At 39.2% G+C, this 21,927-nt stretch overlaps 2 protein-coding genes across 3 annotated transcripts; one reads left to right on the top strand and one right to left on the bottom strand.

Annotated features, from left to right (window-relative positions):
- Positions 1-598: 598 nt before the first annotated feature.
- Positions 599-4,611, bottom strand: LOC145422005 (uncharacterized). Of its 2 annotated transcripts, XM_080293100.1 has the most exons (4): positions 3,776-4,611; positions 2,924-3,080; positions 2,686-2,762; positions 599-2,208 (listed from the first exon to the last, which is right to left on the bottom strand). In XM_080293100.1, exons 2-4 carry the CDS (start codon positions 3,057-3,059, stop codon positions 1,912-1,914), a joined length of 510 nt encoding a protein of 169 aa, XP_080149226.1. In that variant the 5' UTR covers positions 3,060-3,080; positions 3,776-4,611; the 3' UTR covers positions 599-1,911. The 2 variants fall into 2 exon arrangements, with proteins under 2 accessions (XP_080149226.1, XP_080149216.1); XM_080293090.1 differs by lacking the exon at positions 3,776-4,611 and having other exon boundaries at positions 2,924-3,379.
- Positions 4,612-18,748: 14,137 nt separating this feature from the next.
- On the top strand, positions 18,749-21,091 carry LOC113017878 (ladderlectin-like). The gene is made up of 6 exons (XM_026160987.2): positions 18,749-18,830; positions 18,911-18,988; positions 19,262-19,368; positions 20,094-20,228; positions 20,501-20,609; positions 20,754-21,091. Exons 2-6 carry the CDS (start codon positions 18,928-18,930, stop codon positions 20,834-20,836), a joined length of 495 nt encoding a protein of 164 aa, XP_026016772.2. The 5' UTR covers positions 18,749-18,830; positions 18,911-18,927; the 3' UTR covers positions 20,837-21,091.
- Positions 21,092-21,927: the final 836 nt, after the last annotated feature.

Genomic DNA, 21,927 nt, shown 5'->3' on the forward strand with positions numbered 1-21,927 from the left:
TTAAGCTTTGGGCATCTGCATAGACATGTTTCTTTTATTAAAATAACCGTAAACCAGCTTGTCCCGTGGTTTTTCATGAATTGCCGCTTACATACAGCTAATTTTGATTTTTTTCGAATTGGTGATATGTTGTGGGGAACAAAGACCAAACGGCTTAATTTATTAAAACAAGGAGAAAACGGTCACCTCTTCACTAGGGTGAAGAATTGGGCCGCTACGGCGTGGAGGTACAAGAATCAATCAATTTACACATCATATTCATATGAGTACGGTCCTATTAACCTTCATGCTGTACAGCACACTCTCAGAAATAGGGGTACCAAAGTGTACCAAAAAGGGTACAAATGCTTGTCGCTGGGGGTGTTCCTTTTTGAAGGACATTTCTGTACCCTTTAGGCTTGGTACATTTTTGTACCTTATGAAGTTGTACCATCTGAAGTACAATCATGTACTTTCCTAAGACATAAATGTACCTTGAAACTATAGTACAGAAATGTTCCCTTGAAAAGGGTACAATAGGGTACCTATGAGGGTACCCCCCCAGCGACAACCTATTTCGTACCTAAAGAGACAAAAATGTACCCCCAATAGTTCAAAATATTTGGTTATTTAACCATTTATTTTCGATAATAGAATCACATCAAAGCACTTAAACAACCACAGGAATACATCCTTGATTACATTCGTATATTGCCATAGGACATAGGTGTCAAACTCTGGCCCGCGGGCCAAATTTGGCCCGCAGCCTAATTACATTTGGCCCGCGAAGCCATACCAAATTACTATTAGAGCTGGCCTACTGGTATTATACAGCTAATATATACATTGTTTAGTATTAAGCTTTGCTTGTTCCACATTCAGTTTTTCACCAAAACTTGTTTGAGTCCATAAGAAGAGATTCATTCTTATATCTGGAGGAAGATATTTTTCAATAAATATTAATGTTAGCCCGCGACCTTGTTCTAGATTTGAATTTTGGCCCACTGTGTATTTGAGTTTGACACCCCTGCCATAGGACATGTCAAGAAAAATACATTCATTTAAAAAAAAAAAAAAAAAAAAAAAGAAGAAAAAAAGTAAACAATCACAAAAAGACATTAAACACCTGAACACAATGTTTTGACGGATCACAGAGATGGCATGTATTTAAAAAACTGTCCACACAAATGTTTTGCTCTACTTCAACAAGCACGCACATACATACGCACGCACACGCACACATATATACATACATAAAAATATTCTTGCAATCACGTCACACAGAATACCTCAAGGACACAAACAGTCTATCATCAACTAAATACGTGTCTAGAGCTTGAAAGTCTAATTCATTTCCTGGATTGAACAGGATCCAGTCATTGTCAACTGCCACTTGGTAAGCATGGAAATGACATTCACAAGTGCAAGGAAGTAACAGTTTCCCACACAATACCCAACAAGTATCAACATTCAAAATATACTTGATTTTAAAGAATTGAGGTATGGCTTCAGTGTGTACATGGCCAACTACAAAAACATCCTCAAGTTCATATTTGACACTGCTGACAGATATAGCAGACACACACTGAAGCACTTTATCCTGAAAATGCACATCTGTAAAACTTTTGTTCATTTCCAGAGCATTCTGTAAGTCACCTGGCAGAGATGAAAATGGCACACTGACACTTGTGCTGAGTGAATGTTCAAAGTCAACAAGCAACCTACCTGAAGAAAACTCCCAGCACTGTTTCATTTGATGACGATTGCTAAGAGTTGCAGTGATGTTTACAAAGTTTTTGCATTTACTCGCTAGATTTTTGAAATATTGATGCTTGCTTTCATATCTCATACACCACAAAGGGCGAAGAGGACCATACATCAAAATCAGCATTGGGTAGTCAATAAGGTAGTGACACTTGGGTGGGGGCGTATTTAATAGAGTTGGTTAAGTACCCTGGCGACACTTACTGGCAGGGGTTTGTCTCCCTGGTCTCCTATGTTGACAATGCAGTTCTGAAGAAAGACAAGTGTTTTCTTGAAGTATGCAGGGTAGGTCATGTTGAACACGAAGAAGGTGGAGAATGCTGAGATGTAGGCCTCATCCAGCGAGCGGCACGAGCAAACATCCACTCCTTCAACTGTCACAACACGGCGACACTGTCTTAAGAGGGCAGTTGTCCAACTCTTATCCTTCATTCGAATGGTTGGGTATGGACTCGTGGGAGTATTCTGCAGAAGAGGAAGAAAAACATTAGTATACAGTATGTTTAAGCAATATGTGCCAAGTGGATTTTCAACAGATTCCTCAAATTACCTTCTTTATTTTCTAGAAAACAAAACTGTCTATTCTGATAACCTGTAAACATGGCCCATACTCCAAACAAAAAGCTTCTTGACCAATGACTGTTGTGGTAGTGTTTGATAAGCTGCTAAAGTTTGACATAATATTCAAGGGCAAAAGCAATCACCCCTGACAGTGACAGTACCTGTGAAGAAGAATTTCCCTAAGGGGACAATAAAGGTCTATCTATCTATATAAACACCAGACAAAACCCAAGAGCACAGCAGCACTGTGGATTAACAGCAGTGTTTCCCCTACATTAGCTTAGCTGTGATGCTGAACCGCAGCTGAATTCAGCTCCATGCCAACAAAACACCAAGAATGAAACTTGTGGCCAAAGGCTATGCATTGCATCATGCATTTACCTCTCCAAGGATGATGAAATCTTCTATCTTCTCCTTGAAGATGGATGGCAAGAGAAGTGCCCCCTTGAAGTCAATTCCTAGGTCATACAGATGCAAATGCACTTCATTAGATTTTGATAGCATGCAAATTCCCATTAACATGCTCTTCACATGACACTATGGTACATCAATTATCTTTGGAAGAGAGAGCAAATGAATTGTCACAAAATTTACTATTTGTATGAGGTCAAATTAGCACCTGTAATGTCTTCAGCCAGTGCATTCTCTCTTGCCTCCATGTAGACCTTCTTCAGTGGCAAATCCTTGGTCATTTGAAGAACAGCAGTGAAGTTTTTGCTAAAGCGGCGACAGATGTTGTCTTGGCAGGGATGCATTAAATCAACCTCATCACACAACTGGAAATGAAAAGAGCAGAATAGACAAAAGAATGACATTTTACATTGAGGATTTAAACTTTTGACATGTTTAAAGACACAGACTGGAGATAAATGTAAAGTGCTTTAACCCTTGAACAAAAATTCTAAAGCTAATAAACAGCTTGATTAATCAGTTAGTACAGAAAATAATAATAATCAGATTTAGAGACAAAAAAAAAATCATTAGCTGTTTCCCCAATCATCTTAACAATTTTTGGGTTGCAGACAGTGTCCCTGCGCAGAGCTTACAGTTCTCATATTCGAAAATCCCAAATCCCACTAAGTAGGTGGAATGGTACAAATGTGTACCTTCCATTGTTTAAAATCCCTTTGAGCGGGAAACACGTTAGATGGGATGAATTTTGCTTAGAGAACGATTTTGTTAATACCTATATTTAAATACTAGCATGTTTTGAGAAATTATTGATTTTTTTACATTGTTGTACACGGTTAGTGACTATTTATTGATAAAACACTGGAATACGGCGGGCAGACAGACGTTGAACATTCCACCAACAGTCTAAATAGTCCACATTTGTACCTTTCTTTGTTTAAAACTTAGCTAACTGCTAGCATTCACCCATGTTAAAGCTAGCTCTTCGGACTTTTGCTAACTCTACCGTAAAATTACACGTTGTAATTTTTATAAAAACACAAAATCACACCCGACTTACCTCTAAACCTTTGCGCCTCGTCGTCTGACATCAATGCCTTCTTCCATCAACTTTTTAAGGAGCTCCTCCATCGGTAACCCCCTGAGAGTCATTTTCTGCCTCAACGCTAGTCAGCGCGGAGGCGGAGCACTCATCGCTGCTGGCTTTTCAGCCTTTGGGATTAATGCGCGTTGCGAACTTGATACATGGACATTGTGGTATTAATGCGTTTGGAAACCGTTATGCTGTCTTGGCGAACTATATTTGTAACTTACAAAATGTAGTCACCGTAACATAAAAATCTGCTTGACATTTTAACTTCCAAAGAACCTCGGTTTAACTTGATGTTGCAAATTCCATAAAAACCTCCCAATTAATGAACAATTCTAGGATGTAGTAAAAGCGAAAAAGTAAATGGCCAAACATAACAGTAATATGATTTCACGTTTTTGAAGGCTACAACCAAGATTTAAAACATTAAAAATTATAACTGAAACTTAATAAAATGGAAATGGACCAGTTTTTTTTAACATCATTTGGTTGTGCCTGCATGTCATTGTGTGTGTTTTTAAAATATAATTTAACATAACTTACACAAAGGTAGGTTACAGATATTCTTTGCATCATAGGATAATTTATGTACAGAGGAGAGGACCAACAGATTTGATTATAACATGTAGCTTTTATGAGCACACTCACATCTCATATGAATTTTACAATTAACCAGGCCCATCCAGATTTTCCCATGCTGACCCATTACCACATTCTGTCACCTTCACTGCAGTACAAGTCAAAATGGTACAGATTTGTACTTTATTTCAAATTGTACCTTTAAAGGGGCATTTCTGGACTTTTAAAGACCAGTATTGTACTTTTAAGGGAACATTTTTAAAAAATGTACCTATAGGTACAAAAATGTTCTTCTCTCATACCTCTATTTCTGAGAGTGCAGCGGCCCCCAACCTTGTTGCGCCACAGACCGGTTTATGTCAGACACGGACCGGCCTTTAAGATAAATACAACCACATAAAATGATCCGACCAAGACAAAAACTGTGGTATTTTGTAAATATAATAACAAAGGTGATTAGCAGCGTCCTCCTGAAAATGTGCCAACACTTAGAGCAACATCCTCCTCTCTGCCGCTTAATGCTCTCTGGTCGCTATGGTAACGTAAATATTTCTTTCAAAATAAGACACACAACTACAACACGGGAAAGACCCAGGGAAACCGAGTTAACGATAAAAACCCCGAAAACCATAAATTTCACAGCGGCGCCTCAACTTTCGTGGCCAAACGACTCACGAACCGCTGCTGTACAGAACCTGTGATGTCCAGACGGTGTTCCTCTGGTGTTCTGCTGTGAAAACTTTTGGGTTTAGGGATTAACATAGTTGTCATGGTTTCCTTTCTTCTCTTATTTGTTGAGTATGATCAGGACAATTCTGGAGAAGATGGGCCTGCAGGGGAAAGTCACCCTCTTGCAGGCCAGAAGACATGAGATAACTTTAAAGAATACAAAGTACATATGTGTGTTATCAAGAAGAAATTTCTTAAGAACACAAGTTAATAAATGTGCAATTACCAAGAGTTGTTGTGGTGTTTTTATTTGCCTACTGTCATTTTTGATTTCCTCTGCCTTTAGGATTGCAAGTATCCAGGCTCAGGAGAGGGGGCCAGTGGGAAGCCCACTGCTGCTACTTGGCCCTGGTTTGCCCTCATGGATGAGGTGACAGGACAGATGTCTTCCATTAAGCCTCCTGTCCTAATGTCCTCTCTCCCTGAGGACACTCCAGGGCCAAGCGCAGCAGTGGGTGACCAAAACAACAGCAATGACGAAGCAAGTCAGCCACCTATGACAGGGAGAAAGAGGAAAAGAGACCGGGATGATGAGCTGCTAGACCTCATCAGAGAGGACATGAGGCAGCAAAGAGAGGCTGAGGAGAGGAGAGCAGGGAGAGGATGGACATACTGTGTTCACTTCTAGAAAGATTAGTTCCCAAATGAGTTACGTATTGAGAAATTTATTTATTTGAATATATTTGTTACACTGTTAATATGTGTTGCATTAGTTTAAAGGTTTTATGTTATTAATAAATTGATTCAAACAAACAGTAATTGTCACTGAACTCAATTTGATTTACAGGCATTTTTAACATGTATGAACATAACGCTAACTTTGAACAATATTACATGGATATTTATTTGATAGCAATAAAGTAAATAACAATAACAATTAACCAGACAAGGGAAACAACAATCCTCATACCAGGTATGCAGGAACTTCACTGTGACATGTGTACATCCTAACACCTAAAATCATGTTTTATTTGCATTTTTCATCTATGTGAGGTTTATGTTTTAGAGTACTTTACATTTTCAAAATATTCCAAGTTATTTATAAAACCGCACAGTGTTATGTCATTTTAGCTGGCTGTATGAAATCTGATCTTCAAATGGTTGTCATCACCATTTGAGGAACAGCTGGGTTTCTCTTAGCTGCAGCTGGACTGATTGCTCTTTTGTTTAAGCCATGTGGCAAATTTGGTAAGTAACAGTTCTCAACTAAAAGACGAAAACAAAAACAGTGCTACAGCAAGGCAAGCCACGGAGCCATATACTTTTATATATACTGAGCAGCTTAGACATATTTTATAGTGAGGTATGTCCAGTGATCAGTAATCAGTGTTGGGAAGTGCACACACTGATTCTTAAACAAGAATATTTCAAATACACAGTATGTAAAGATGAAAAAACAGTATTTACAGTTGTTCATACAGGAATAATCTGAGTGACCTGTTCCTGGACCGTTTCTTAGTGGATGCTATATTATTAGTATAATACTTGTAACTCTGTAGCAGACAACAGTTTGACAAAGTGCTATGTAAAAAAAACAAACAAAAGATTAGATTCTATACGTTTCAAAGATATTTAGTTTATATATTTTATATGATACAGTACATGTGTAAGAATGACCGATGTTGTCATATGTCAAATGTTTCCCTCATTAACGATATCAAGTCACCTTGAGCCACCAGCAACATTCCTGTAACAAGGTAGAAGCTGCAATCAGTTTTTGGCAGTGACTTTTCTATATCCTTTATTTATCCAGTTCACAAACAATCTTGTTGACATTACAAATTTATTTTTAAGAGTAATCTGGTCAAGAGGACAGCAGACAGTGCAACAAATATATCAATTGAACCTACATTATAACCAGAGTTATAAGGTTACTTGAACAACAGGTAATTATTGTATGTATAAAACCCCTTTGTAAACCATGTTCACCGAAGTCTATTTACCAACATACATAAAGATATTACACATATTACACACGGAAACATTGGAAATCAGTTTTGGCAGGCGAACACTTTTTGGCACAACGCTGGCAATAATTCAATTATCTGTGTAATTAGCTAAGTAATTCCTAAATGCGTGTAGATTAAAGGAAATTATTTTACCTGGATATGATTGTCTCTGATGAGCCTAACGGTGTGTTCACACCGAACGCGATGGACGCAAACAAAACGCCCCAAACGCCCCTAACACTAGCATCCCCAGGCTTCTACCTTTCTACCTATAAAACCCGAGAGCAGTCAAATGGTGGAAGTGGCTTCTACCTTTCTACCTATAAAACCCGAGAGCAGTCAAATGCTGGAGTCATTCATATGTATATTAGGTCGTTACCTAGGAATTCTGGAGGGAGGGGAGTGGGGGTGAGTGATTGGGGGGGGGGGGGGGGGGAGCTGCTAAAAGCTGTGAACTTCCTTTTGTGTTTCATCTTGATGCATTCTCAATCATCCAGGGAAATAAATCTCCAAAAGTCACCAACTTGGAGTGTTTCAGTTTGCCATCTTGGGGAGAAATCAACACACATGGGTGTATGTCCTTTGTTGCTGACATTTATTGATAAAAACAGTACAAAAAACCAACCATTTGTACACATATTTACAAATAATTCAACATTGTCAGCAATCACTCACAATCCTGGCACTGCCACGGTATCTGTCGTCTGCATTTACCACATGTGTACCTGTAGCAGTGAACACATCGCACAGTGGCCTGATTTTTTTTGCATCTGTGTTTGACCTGACACGTGGCCCTTTTTCCAGGGCTCGGTGTGGAGGGTTCTGCCCGAAGCAACTGATCTTTTCTTGCCTTCTTCGCAGCTACATGAGAGTGAGCCAACTCTGTTGCAAGCGCCACCAGGAAGTCCACCCGTCTTTCCTTCGTCCCGGTGCATGCTTGATACAGCACATGTGCATTCAGTGCTGCCATGTCAATCATGTTATAAAACATCGCCCTGAAGAATCGTCTCCTCTCCAAGGAAAGAAAAGACCAGACCCCAATCGGGCGGCCATCTCCAACTCCTAGTCCCCCTGCTCCAACAGGCCGTCGAGAACGGGGGTGTGTGAAGACTCCAAACCTCCCTCCGCCCGCTCATATGTAGTGTTGATGCATGTGTGTTCTAAGGTGCATTTAAAACCCAGGAGGGCATGAAGCTACCTGCCAGAGAGCAGCAGGTAAGCGCATAGCCCCTCCTGATAGCCCTCAATGTCTACATGTATTTAAAATTGAGAGGTGGGCAACGACGCCAGGAGTGAGGTTGTACACCCTGATGGTCTTTTGGGTACCGTGTAGTGTGCCCACCCCCAAGATCCTATATGTATGTGTAACGCGGTTAAAGGACCAGGGCGCCGTACTGCAGCTTCATAGACAATGAGCTATCAGAATTAGTTTCGACTATGGAGCCTGAGTGTGTGAATAAAACACAGGAAAGCAAATTAGAGCTCAAAATATATATATTATGTTTGTTATGAGAAATGTATAGACAGATGTACAAAAAAATTAAAAAAATATGCATATATATCACAAACAAAAATAATGTTGACAATACAAAACAGCTTATTAGGTTCCAAAAGGAGGTGGGATGAGGTGTAGTCCAGTATGAGATTTAGTTTAGTTCCATAGACCTGTGATAGGTCATGTGTCAACAGTTTAATTCAGTCCATAGGTTTACGATTCCTACCGCAACGTAGCGGTGGTCGGGTGGCTCGCCATCCCGCGCTGATCGCGGGAGAAAAAAAAACCTGACCTAAACAAGGTCAAAAACATAAATTATCATTCACCGAAGAAAATGAAACAGCATTCTACTGCTGTGACAAAATAAATACATAAATCCATAAATAACAAAGACAACTAATTAATGCCATGTTTCATACAACAATCAATAAACCATCATCTCTTATAATGAATTTCATTCAAAATACTATTATAGAAAACCATTCTCATGGGTCAAAGTATATCAGCAATAAAGCTAATAAACATTATCCAAAGTTAATCAAATATATTTACAAAACTCATTTAATCACAGGTGTTGCGCAACAGATTCAATAATCTCAATGGAATTTAACTCTATGCAAAATCTCATAGGCCGTTTTGGCATTTCATCAGAAAAGTAACAAAAAACATCCAAAACGGACAAAACTAGAAAATTCAAATCACTCCTTCAACTGTAGATACGTTAAGTCAACATTCGGCCATAATAGAATAAACAAAAACAACAATATTGAATAAATAAAACTAGTAATTGCACTTACTGTCGCTAGCCTAGCATTAGCTTGCCGGCGTATTACCGGCTCCGCATTTTCATTAATTGTGACAAAACAAAACAAACGACTAACTCACCGTTGACTCGATTTTGAGGTAGTGTAAAGGTGAATGAATCGGCCAGGTTATTGCACACTGTCAACTGGTCTGTAGTGTTTGTCGATATCTGACAAGTACGCCAACCACAGGGACAACAACAGCCAGAGGAGCAGGGAACATGCAGCTGATTGACCCGGAACTTATGCAGGGTTCATTCCCGCCACAATAAAGGGACTGGCGGAAGTGGGGTCAGAAGTTACCGTGGTTACATATGTGTAATGCGAGTGTGAGTAAGGTGAATGTCTAAGTTGTGGGATAAAATTGAGGCACAGGCAGCCAGAAGGGGGGATGCCTCCCCTGCACCCTGGTGACACAACTTTACCCCAAGGCCCTGCATGTGTGGGTGATTGTGGTGGAGCGGGAAGAGGGAGGCAGCTGGAGATGGGGAGGTAAGGAAGGGAGGGGCAAGTGACTCCTCCCTTCCTTACCTCCCTGGCAACCCGCCAGGGAAAGGGGGGCCCTAGTTCAGCAGCGCCGCCTGGCCTTGCAGAGCCCAGGACAGCCCACCCGACCCCACCACAGAGAAAACTGCACCCACCCCGTCATCCACTCATCTTCCAGACTACACAAGACAATAGAGATTGACAGACCACGTGCATGCCGGTAACTCGTGGCAAAACAATCCAAGTACCGCATCAAATGCAAGCATTTGCAGCACTGCAAAGCATTCATTCTTCGGTTCCAATAAATTCTTGCTTTTTCTTTGCCCCCCAAAAAGGTATGTACAAAACGAAGGAGAACAATGCCGGTCCGTACAAAGACAGACATGATGAAAAGTCAAAGAAAAGATACGAGGAAAAAAATCAAACCAGTGAAAGTGTTAAATCCTTACGAGCACACAGAGGGACAAAATACGTTAGCGTGCTGCCCAACTTCACCATGCTCATATTTATAATTATACGGTTCTTGGAGTGAGTGCATACACTCATGAAGTTTAGTAACTTCAGGTCACCGCAACAAGCCCAGGTACAGTTTACCGACAGATGGGTACAGGACCTTGAAATGCACCGTGTAGAACGAAAGACCATCGTACGTATCATAAGTTTACCAGTCTCACAAATCGTCTTCATAAATACACATTCGTTAACCGTTTAATAATGGGAACTTTGAGCTCAACGGTAATTAATTAGTAGTGGAAATAATTTCTGGTAGCATCACAGAAATGTAGCAGTGACAATAATATTGTATGCTGTAACCGTACTGGGCAATTAGTGATACAAAAAACTTGTTTTATCCTGTGAATAAAAGTATATGTTTTTGTCAGTGTACCATAATAACAGAAGCGAAACACAATATTCTGTCAGGACAATTTACTATTTATGCACAATAAATAAAGGAGCATAGCGCGACAATTTCTGTTCAGCGCCAGACTTGCTTGTAACCTATATCACCAATTATGTTATGAAAATGATGTATTAACTACAACAGCAGACTGACCTTTGTGGAAATGCTTGGAGCAGACTAACCTGTGAGCTGGAGTGTTCTGGGACGTTATATTTGATCTTTGAATGGCTGCAATCCAGTCGCCTCTTTGTTACTTCGGAAACATGGCTCGAACAATTTCTCTTCAACGACGTAATCCGATAACAACCGATCTCTTTACCCGTCGGCTTCCCGTGGCTGTCATGCGACCGGCTATTGCAGTTAATAGCACAACAGCTTCTTGCCATTTTTTGTGTTTCTTTTTATCGCTGTATAACTGATTTCAATTGAAAGCCTGCGTGCGCTAGTACCTCTTGCCACGAGTTCCCAGAATTCTTTGCGGTTTTACCCCTGAGTGACGTCACATTTTCAATCTCTATAGACGCCCAGGCTGAGATCTTCCTCCACCTCTCTTGTAGCTCCCCCTCCTGCAGAGTAAGTTCCTGAAGAGAGGAGACCTCCTGCAAGGCCTTGTGTGGTTGATGAAGAGAATGTGCACTAAAGGATACGCTGTGGAATTCCCAGTACCAGTATGATCGTGTATCCTTCCTACTATCCTGCTAAGGTTTCTACCGACTATTCTCAACCACTGAACACAACCAGTATGATATCCACATCCACACATGTGCAATAACACTAAGTGCAATAATCTTTTCTGGCATCGTTGTATTTTTACTCAGTTGTATATAGCATTCATATTCTATTTTTATCTTATTGTATATTTTTATTCTTATCTTTGCAGATAAGCACTGGGCTTATCCACACACACACACACACACACACACACACACACACACACACACACACTACCCGGGTAGATTGACAAAGTTTTTTCTCAGAGCTCTGAATTTATTTTATTATTATTTTTTACTTCAACACCATATTTTACTTTTTTTCCTTTCCTCACCAACCAGAGTGGTTGGTGGAGGTAGAGCTGTGACAAGAGACATAAATGGACTGCTACTACTATGGAAACTGAACTGACTGATTGAAGGGGGGATTGTATTGGGGTTTTGTCTCATAAGTGTTGTTAACATTCTGCATATTATTGAAGTTGCTGATGAGACTGTTATGTGTTGTGTTGTAATAAATGCCATAGAGTGTTCTCTATAAGACAGCATAAGGAGGTGTTCTAGTTTTCTTGTTCCTCTTCTCCTCATTGAAAGTACCTAGAATATCCATGTCCCTAAGTTAATCAATTAAGGGATCGATTACAATTGGAAATCAGTTTTGGCAGGCGAACACTTTTTGGCACAACGCTGGCAATAATTCAATTATCTGTGTAATTAGCTCCTCGAGAATTAAAATTGTCCAAACAACTGAGCAACATTTCTGGGTCCATTTTAAAATATTCGCGCTGTGGCACTAGCGACGGAAAAACACGGAAGTAAGGGCGGGGTTGAAGGATAGAAGGCTGTCCACAGCCCATCTGTTATGTTGGATACTCATTGTTTGTTCAATAAAGTTTCTATGGAGAAAAAAAATGGGGCTGTCCACAGCCGCTCACTTCTTGACTACCCGTCCGTCTACGGACACTACCTTGTGACGTAGGTAGGTAGTGTCCTTATGAGCATCCTTCCCCTGAATTCGGACACAGCAACAGAGAGGGCAGTGGCGCACACTAATGACATCATAAACCCTCGACTTATGTTACATTAAAGAGACACCACACCATTGTGACTGTTACACACTTTTCCTAAGTGTTGAAGTATGTTAAGTACTTAAAAATTATGCAGTCATCTGTTTTTAATGTTAAGAGTTTTTACATGTAGACATGAAAACTAAGAAACACAATGAAACAACTATGAGAAACTGTGAATAAACTGTGACAATTGTGACCACTATGAAACACTATGACATACTACGGTGAGGTTAACAGATGACCTGACAATGAAAGGCAGAAATAGAGAACTTAAATATAAACAGGAGGTGATCACGGGAAGTGGGAACACATGGGGAAGCAGCTGACTGACATGAACATAATGGCACAAGGGCCGCGTACTCAAAGACCGCTAAGGCCAGAAGTGTGATGCTTGTTGGCTTGTGAAATGGGACGGTCTAGCCTCCGTCACGCTGCCCAGGTTGCCTAGCAACCATGATACTAAAAGCTGGAAACGTTTCATACAGCTTTGTTTGACAGAAATGAAGGAGAACCTATTTTGTACATTTGTTTCTCCATGAGCTTTGTGTGATATAATAAGTATCTGAGGCTGAGACCACAGGACTGTAAAACATGATTGTTGGGCTTCATTTCTGTGCTGAACAGTCATTTAAGATTAGCTAGTAAATAACAATTAGCTAATGTTGTTCATGAGTTTAAAATCATCTCACTTTGGCAATGTAAATATAATATGGCCAATATTAAAGTTATTATATTAATCATTATTAGTCATTACAGCAGTGAACTTGAACTCTGTGTCAAATACTGAGCTTCAGTACAGATCCAAGTTACAGTTATTTATATTTCCTATCACCTTAAATCTTCACTCAAAGACACTCAAGTATCTTTGACAGTGTATCTATAGATGTATTATATATAAGAGACAAATATTGTTCTTTCAGTATGTTGGCATCACTAAATTTGGCTCGATGCTTATATATATGTATAAAAAGCAAATGTACGAGCTGTGATAACTTTCTGATAGAATGAAGAGTAGACTGATATATGAAATATTCCTTTATTGGGTGAGAAAATCAGACCATGTCATAACTGCTTTAAGTCATACAGAATAGATATCAGAGCCTTAAACAGGCTGACTTCTGCTAAATGGGTCAAACTGGGCAGAAAGTCTACAAACACATAACATCCTTATAGAATATGATGTAACACTATAGATCAACTTACCTCAGAATATATAAAGCATATAAACAATTACAGCAATATGATGCAACAAACACAGCAGTGCTACTAATCCAAAATACTCAAAGCTTCGCAGAACTGAAACAAATATTTATTTTTAGGTCCATTCTGCTGCTGATACATACTTTAGGTTTCTGAATATTAAACTTGTCTCTGCCTTTCATAGTGTGTAACTTGAAGGCCCTGAGTACTTTCTCCCACACTGAAAACACTGGAATGATAAAATGATTTGAACATTACCTAATAAGACTGATTCAGGACAGACAATTAATTATGTTAAACTTTTCTAGCAGTCCTTCACAAACAGGGAACAGTCTGTCTATTCTCTCCATCTGTCAGCTGCTGCTGGCTCTTCCTCCTCTTCCTCACACACTGCTGAGTTTGTCCTGGTGGATCATCAGGGGTGCAAAGCCTCACAGCTGATGTGCAGCAGTGGGTCCTTCAGTCTGTCCTCACTCTTGACACTTGCAGTCGTCACACATGGAAATCAAATGTGTGATAAGCTGCAGGATTCAAACACAAGTTATAAACACATGTTCATACTTTTATTCCACAATCAGACAAAGAAACAGAGAGAGAGTATACAGTATACACTGCTACAAAACAGCACAAGAGAAGGAGGATTTAGTGTTTGTGTTATTACGAAACAAGAAGAGTTCCCAGATGGTACAGTGGATTGAATGTCCTTCTGAAAAGGATATACACGAGTGGAACCTCTGCCTTTTTCAACTTCCTTTCCTTCATGAAGGCAGTAGGCGCATCCATGTTCACCATTAAACTGTTTAAAATTCTGGACCAGAGGTCTGGCAACTGAGTCACTCATTAGAATTAGAGGGATTACTTTTGTATTGACAGAAACTCCTTTGTCATTTTCCCATGTGAAACCACTGTCCTGTAGGTCCACAAACTCATCAATGGAAGCAATTAATTCATCTGTAATTCCTGGCATTCTCAAGACACTTCTGATTTGATCTTCCAAGGAGAGGTATATGAAAAAGTTATTGGTAAACCTACTTGCTTTGTCATAGGTGATGTTGCATTGAACACAATGAACTTGGTCCAGCTCAGCTGACATTATATTACTACCCTGTTCACACACATAACAGATTTTCATGATGTCTTTTGTATCATCAAAAGCTTTGTAAAATGAATATTTTGTCCTGCATGCTGAATCACTGCCACCAACAACATTAAGGATTTTCATATCTTCAAGACAGTCATTGGTCAAACTGTGTTTGAGCTTGAGTGCCAGAAATAGTAGTTGTGTCAGGGCTCTGTGTGCAGGCAGGCGGAGAGGAGGATCCAAACGCAGGACTCTGTCACTAACTTGAAACTCAAAAACCTCAGCTTTATTGCTGGTACGAAAACAAAACATGAAGTGAACACGGAATATGGAGAACAGAAACACACAGGCATAATCTGATGGTACGACGCGACACCGAGCATGGGAAAACACAGGGCTTAAATACACAGGGTAGTAATGAGGGAATGGGCAACAGAAGGGAGACACAGCTGGGGGAGATCAGGGCTAACGAGACGGGGGAGCTAAGCTGCACACTCTAACATAAGACAAAGACTTTCACAATAAGACAGGAAGTCAAAGGAGCTTGCAAAGAAAAGCGTCTGGACTTCTTTAAGTTACTTGAAGACGTTTCACCTCTCATCCGAGAAGCTTCTTCAGTTCTAAGGTCAAATGGTGGAGAGTCCCAGATATAAACCTAGTGGGAGTGACCCCCCACAGAGGGACAAAAGGACACCCTGATGATCCTCTAATCACCTGAGCCAAGGTGTGAAACTGGGTGTGGGTCCCAATCAGCCAGAGTTTCGGGTGAGTTCATTGTGAAACCTGGCCCCACCTTATCATGCGAATTCCTGAGATCAGATGGCCCAGGATGTGAGTGGGCGTTAAGGCGTCTGGGAAGGGATCTCAAAACTGGATTATAGATGGCAGAGAGTTGGTGTCGTAAACCCTCGCCTCTGTTCAAAGATGGTCGCTCACAGTGGACATAGATGGCTTCTTTCACTCCTCTTTTAAACCATCTGTCCTCTCTGTCCAAAATGTGAACATTGGTATCCTCGAAAGAGTGTCCTTTATCCTTAAGATGCAGATGGACTGCTGAGTCATGTCCTGTGGAGGTGGCTCTTCTGTGTTGTGCCATGCGCTTGTGAAGTGGCTGTTTGGTCTCTCCAATGTAGAGGTCTGGGCATTCCTCGCTGCACTGTACAGCATACACCACATTGTTAAGTCTGTGTTTTGGAGTTTTGTCTTTTGGGTGAATCAGTTTTTGTCTGAGCGTGTTGCTGGGTCTGAAATGCACTGGGATGTCATGCTTGGAGAAAACTCTCCTGAGTTTCTCTGATACACCGGCTACATAGGGGATGACAATGTTGTTGCGTCTGTCTTTCTTATCCTCCCTCGCTGGTGTCTGGTCTTCTTTTCTGTGCCTCTTTGCTGACTTTAAGAACGCCCATTTAGGATAGCCGCACGTTTTGAGTGCTTCCTTTACATGTGTGTGTTCCTTTTTTCCTTCAGGCTTAGAGGGAACATGTTCTGCCCGGTGGTGTAAGGTCCTAATTACTCCAAGTTTGTGTTCCAGAGGGTGATGGGAGTCAAAGAGGAGGTACTGGTCCGTGTGTGTGGGCTTCCGGTAAACTTTTCTTTGCAAGCTCCTTTGACTACGATGACCTGGATGACTGAGAACCTTCACAGACAATGAGACAGGAAACAAGAATTACTAAACCAGATGCAGACATGACACTGAGAGACAGACTAGACACTGAACAGAAACTGCAACACACACGAGAACCCAAAACCTAAGAACTGATCCCTCACCAAGAATAACAGAAACAGATCTATAATGATAATAATAAACAAAGCACTAGAACATCAGAAAACAATCCATAATGCAAAAATAAACCAAAACATAAACTCAAAATACTGGGTCCAACGGACCCAGAACCGTGACAAGTTGGTTTTGCTCTTTAGTTTGACCTGAATCCACTGGGACCTCTATCTGAACAGGACCTGCAGTGCACTCTCCTTCATTAGTCATCAGCAGAGTTCTGTCTTCTGGAAGGGTGTCTGGGATTTCCTTGAAAAGAGAAGAAGGAGAGAATTATGGGTCCTGTAAACATCACATTATAAATTTTCAGTGTAAGAGCATTAGCCTAGTGGATTACAGCAGACATTTGAAATTGGCCTTATTCACTAACTGTGCACTATTTGACATATCCATTCAGTCTTGCCAAAATCTAAGTATGCTCTGGCTGTCCAAGATTAACTCTCAAAATGAATGCTTAGTGCTTTCTTTCATGATAAATTCTGTAAGAATATATGATTGCAGTAGAAAGTAGGAATTACCGTAAAAATCATAATTAGAACAATGATTACTTGTTTTATTTTTTTCTTGTTCAATGCACTAATACATGAATATTCTTTAAAAAATGATTTTTAGGCTTTTCCCAAAAATCGTTGGTTTTCTTCAAACTACGTGACATCCATTATTTCCTAACATTACGTAGTCCATATATATCCAATATGATTTTACACCCTCAATAAATACAAAGTATGACCTAGTAACAGAAAAAAAATCTGATATTTCAATAAGGAACAGTCAGCATTTCACAAACATTACACTTGTTTTGAGAGAGTGAAAGCTATCACAAAAGGACAGAAGCTGTAGCTACCTAGTGAAACTTTTTTCTGCTCTCCATTATTTATGGAAGCATCACTTCATTCATTATTGCAGACAAAACAAAAAAGAGACAAATCAAATAAAAACTTGAAAATGCTACAAACAAAAATAAGCATAAGAAAACTGTAAAAAAAAAAAAAAAACCTGTTGAATTTTAGTGGTATTTGATGAGGGTGTTGACTGAACATCCACCCATCTCTAAAGAAACAACTGTTTCATGTGTGACTGATGGTGCCAACAGTGTTTTTTTAATGGGAGTTGGTACAGTAGCACATGAGGAAGTGAGGCTGATACAGTGACTTTGTAAACACTCTCACATTACAGCAAATATTATAATGATACTTCTCTCATGACAACTTGCCATCTAGAACTAACTATTTTCCCATAAGGGGGAAGATGGTCTCCAGAGCTGGCACATTCATGACCTTTCTCTTTATGGTGTAAACTGTAGTAGGATAAATGATACATTTTCTCACAATCAGCTTCTTGTATGGACTTACAAATATTTACAAATACAAACACGTTTTCAGTTTTTGCAGTTGATGTTAAAATCATTCAATCCAAGCTGTAACTTGCTTGGTGCATCACAATGACCAAGCCATGTTATGCTATGTGTAAATGATGCTTTTCTTTGAGTTGCTGCAATGAAACTTTGTCAAATCAAATCGTATCAAATCTGATTTGCTTTCAAAGTGTTCGATTCCTTTTTTTAAACTGTCTATTTTATGGCTATTCTTTATTGATCTGTTACTCATTTTAGGTATTTTGTTTTTTATAGAAATACTCCGAAATCATCATGAAGCACTTGGGTGTGACACTGAGACCAGTGGAGAAACATACATGGGAACAAGACTGACGGGGAGATAGAAAGAGAACACCGAATGCAGAGACAAGACTAAATGGAAAGGATAAGGCTGACTAAACATGGGGCATGGAAACTCCCCTGTTCCGTGCTCCATGATAACAGAAACCTACAGACTAGAAAACAAAACTAAGAAGACATAAGAAAACAAATATAAACAGAGGGATCACAACTGTAAACCAAAACGAGGAACAGAACCTTAACCATAGAACAATAACAACCCAGAATCAAAAGTCCAGACACATTTACACTGGGCCAAAGACCCAGGAGCGTGACATCTTTGTTGACCAGCAGTCAATAAATGAAATTAAACATCCATGAAATTCAAGCTGGGTGGAGAGAATTGCGTAAGGTGGGTAAAGACAGGGGTAGTGAAGCATGGAATCAAAACATACTTAAGTATTTTTAGTGCATCTCTTCCTGGTATTGAAATGTAAATATAAGAAAGTGTATATAAGTGCTCATCTCTACTTGAGGGGTGAAGCTACAGGCTGACACTTGAAAGAGGAGAAGACATTCTACAGACAGGTATGTTACAAATATGCTGAGGATCTTCTATCCTTTCTTTATCAAACTGCTAATCACTTTTGTTAATGTGTTTCTTACAGAGACACTAAATATCATCATGAAGCTGCTGACTGCATCTGCACTTCTCTGTGCAATGATGGCTCTGATCGCTGCTCAGGGTAAGTATAAAAGTATGTAACTAGTATCATACTGAATGTTGTGCATGTCAATGGGCTATATACAGCTGTCCAAATAATAAGATCCATTTTTAAATACATGTTTTTAAAAATAGAAATCTAAAGGAAGAAAATGATACATTTTCCAGTTGAAATTTGTTGAAAAGTAAAACTATTGTCAATAAAACACAAGTTAATGACCATGATTATAATTATTCCAGCAAAGGGGGAATTGAGTCAGCATTTTGTCACACAATATGTTTGCTTTGTCTTTAGATGAGTGCTATGTTCCCAAGAAGCCCTCATGTCCCGCTGGTTGGACTGAGTACAACAACAAATGTTACTTCTATGTTTCTACACCCTTACCCTGGGGTGATGCTCAGGTAATAGCATCAGTACTCACCAGTTACTGTGACTGTGTTTCTTTGATTCTTTAATATTTGGATAAGACCTTATAATAATATTTTTTTAATATTATATTAAACATTTTTATATTGACAATTATTAAAATGTTATCAAAGCCAATGTACTGTTAAAATTTGTCTAAAATTATGATAGTATGTATTGATCATTGTTAATGTTATCATTTATTGAATTTTAATAATGCTATCATTTATTCTAATATGTATGTATGCCATATATGGCTTTACTTTTTAACAAGTTAACAGTAACAATATATTAGTAAACAAGAAATGCAAACAAAGAAGCAAACACACTAAAGGCTCCAGTTTCGCGTTCCTACAATTTATGCCATGGATAAATCACCTGTCAATTTATGCTTCGATTAACACCAGCTGTACTGTGAAATATGCATCCAAGCTTAAGCCACCAACATTAACTGCATGAAATAATTCTGAATGATAAATGATTGTAAATGTATTAATCATTAGTCCTTTCAATATAATAATTATTAAAAAACGTTACTTTTTATTACTTGTTGAATTGTAAGCTATTAATACAAGGTCAGATAATTAAAATCAATAATTTTGTCAGTCAATGTAAATATTTCTTAGTATGTTTTATTATTATTTGTATGTTTGTGGTGGTGTAATCATGAAGGTTGTTTTATAAATCTTCTGTAACTCTTCTGTCTTTTTGTTTACTGTAGAGAAACTGTCAGTCCATGAGTGCAAACCTTGCATCTGTACAGAGCCTTGGGGAATACCAGCTGATTCAGAGGGTGATATCTGATGGGAGTAGAGCTAATGGACGAACATGGATTGGTGGTTCTGATGGTCAACAGGTATGCCAGTCTGCCAGTTAAAACATAAATCTATCCATTGGATATTTTACTTATTTTTCACTGTTATCTTTTTTTCATTGCCATATAATTCCATATACCTTGTTTCATATATTTGATATCTTCAGTTTCCATCTACAATGTCGGTAGTAGTGAAAGTAAAGACAAACCAATAAATGAGAAGGTGTGTCCAAACTTGGTAGTCGATGTATAATGTTAAAGTGTAGTTTCGTTAAAAAACGATTTCTTATTTTTAACTTTTTTCTGTTCTGTAGGAGGGTTATTGGTTTTGGATCGATGGAACACGTTTCCAATACACAAACTGGTGTCGGGGGGAGCCTAACAACGCGGGCAGCGAGCAATGCATGGAAATGAATTTTTCAGGTATAAAATTGTAAATAATATATACAAGTGCTATTGTCATTATACATAAAACCAAAAAAAACCAAAACATTTTTCTCATATATTCTATATTTTTGTGTTCATGCAACAAAAATTTCGGTTAAAGTTGATTTTTGGTGCTTACAGGAGACCTGTGTATGAATGATCAGTCTTGCCAGTCCCGATTCCCTTCTGTCTGCATTACGAATAAGTCATACTTCCTGGGCTGACATGAAGGCACGTCATCTGAAAAAGAAAGAAATCTTCTCATATATCACTCAAAATATCTGTTTTCACATCTTTACCTTTTTCTTTTGCTGTAACGATGCATAAGGAATGAAGCGACAAGTGACATAAAATAGTGTGATTGTGTCTTTTAAAAGAAGCAATTGAAATGTGTAATGGAAAGAATGCTTTTAGCAAAAACTTAAAAACAAAACTTTTTTTCTCTTCTGCATCATTAAACTATTAAGCATTGAATCAAACTGGTCTGTGAGTATCTGTGTTTTTGTGTAACATTATGTAAGCTTTCTCTGCTGACCTCAGGTGAATGTGTTACACCCTGAAAAGGGGCTGAAAAAAAAAAATCTGTCTGGTTAGTATCTGAGGTTTTGTGTCCCGATGTACCGTTCTGAGCAGCCTGTTGCAACTCAAAAATTTTGTCTTTCAAAATCAGTAGCTCAGACATTCCCTCATCTTCAAGCTCATCCAGCTCCTCTCTTTCTAAGTGATGTATTATATAGGAAATGAGAGAGGAACGACTTTTACCCGATACCCTTTCAAGTTTTGAACCAGCAATATTTAGGAAATCACAAACTCCGATCAAAATGTCTCTTGTCACTGTATACAATGTACCAGCAACTTCTAACTTCAGGTCCTCTAGCCCTGAAGACTCCATTTCAGTCTGTGGCTTGTGGAAATGATTAGTGTGATGTAAGACCTCTTTGCAGAAGAGTCAGTGCAGCTTCCCTGGCACCAGTAGTTAACCTCAGGTTGCATGCAGGTCCCTCTGCGTAACTGTCGAAACCAGCACACTGTATCTCCCACCGTGGTATTTGATGTGAGGGGTTGAATGATGACTGGGGCGTCTATCTGGGACAGCGGGCCCTCATCACATTCATCCCAGCGGTGCCTCCAAAATGTTACACCCTGAAAAGGGGCTGAAAAGGGGATAAGTCAATGACGACGCTCAGACACGATGCTTCTCTTTCAGCAGCTTCATTTCGAATGATTCAGAAATATAAACATACATACAAAAGTATTAAACATCCTAACAACGATGTACAGTCTCTGTTAGTTGTAAGACAATATATCTCAAGAC

The sequence above is a fragment of the Astatotilapia calliptera genome, chromosome 3 (genome assembly GCF_964374335.1).
Source record: "Astatotilapia calliptera chromosome 3, fAstCal68.1, whole genome shotgun sequence".
Classification (NCBI taxonomy): Eukaryota; Metazoa; Chordata; class Actinopteri; order Cichliformes; family Cichlidae; genus Astatotilapia; species Astatotilapia calliptera.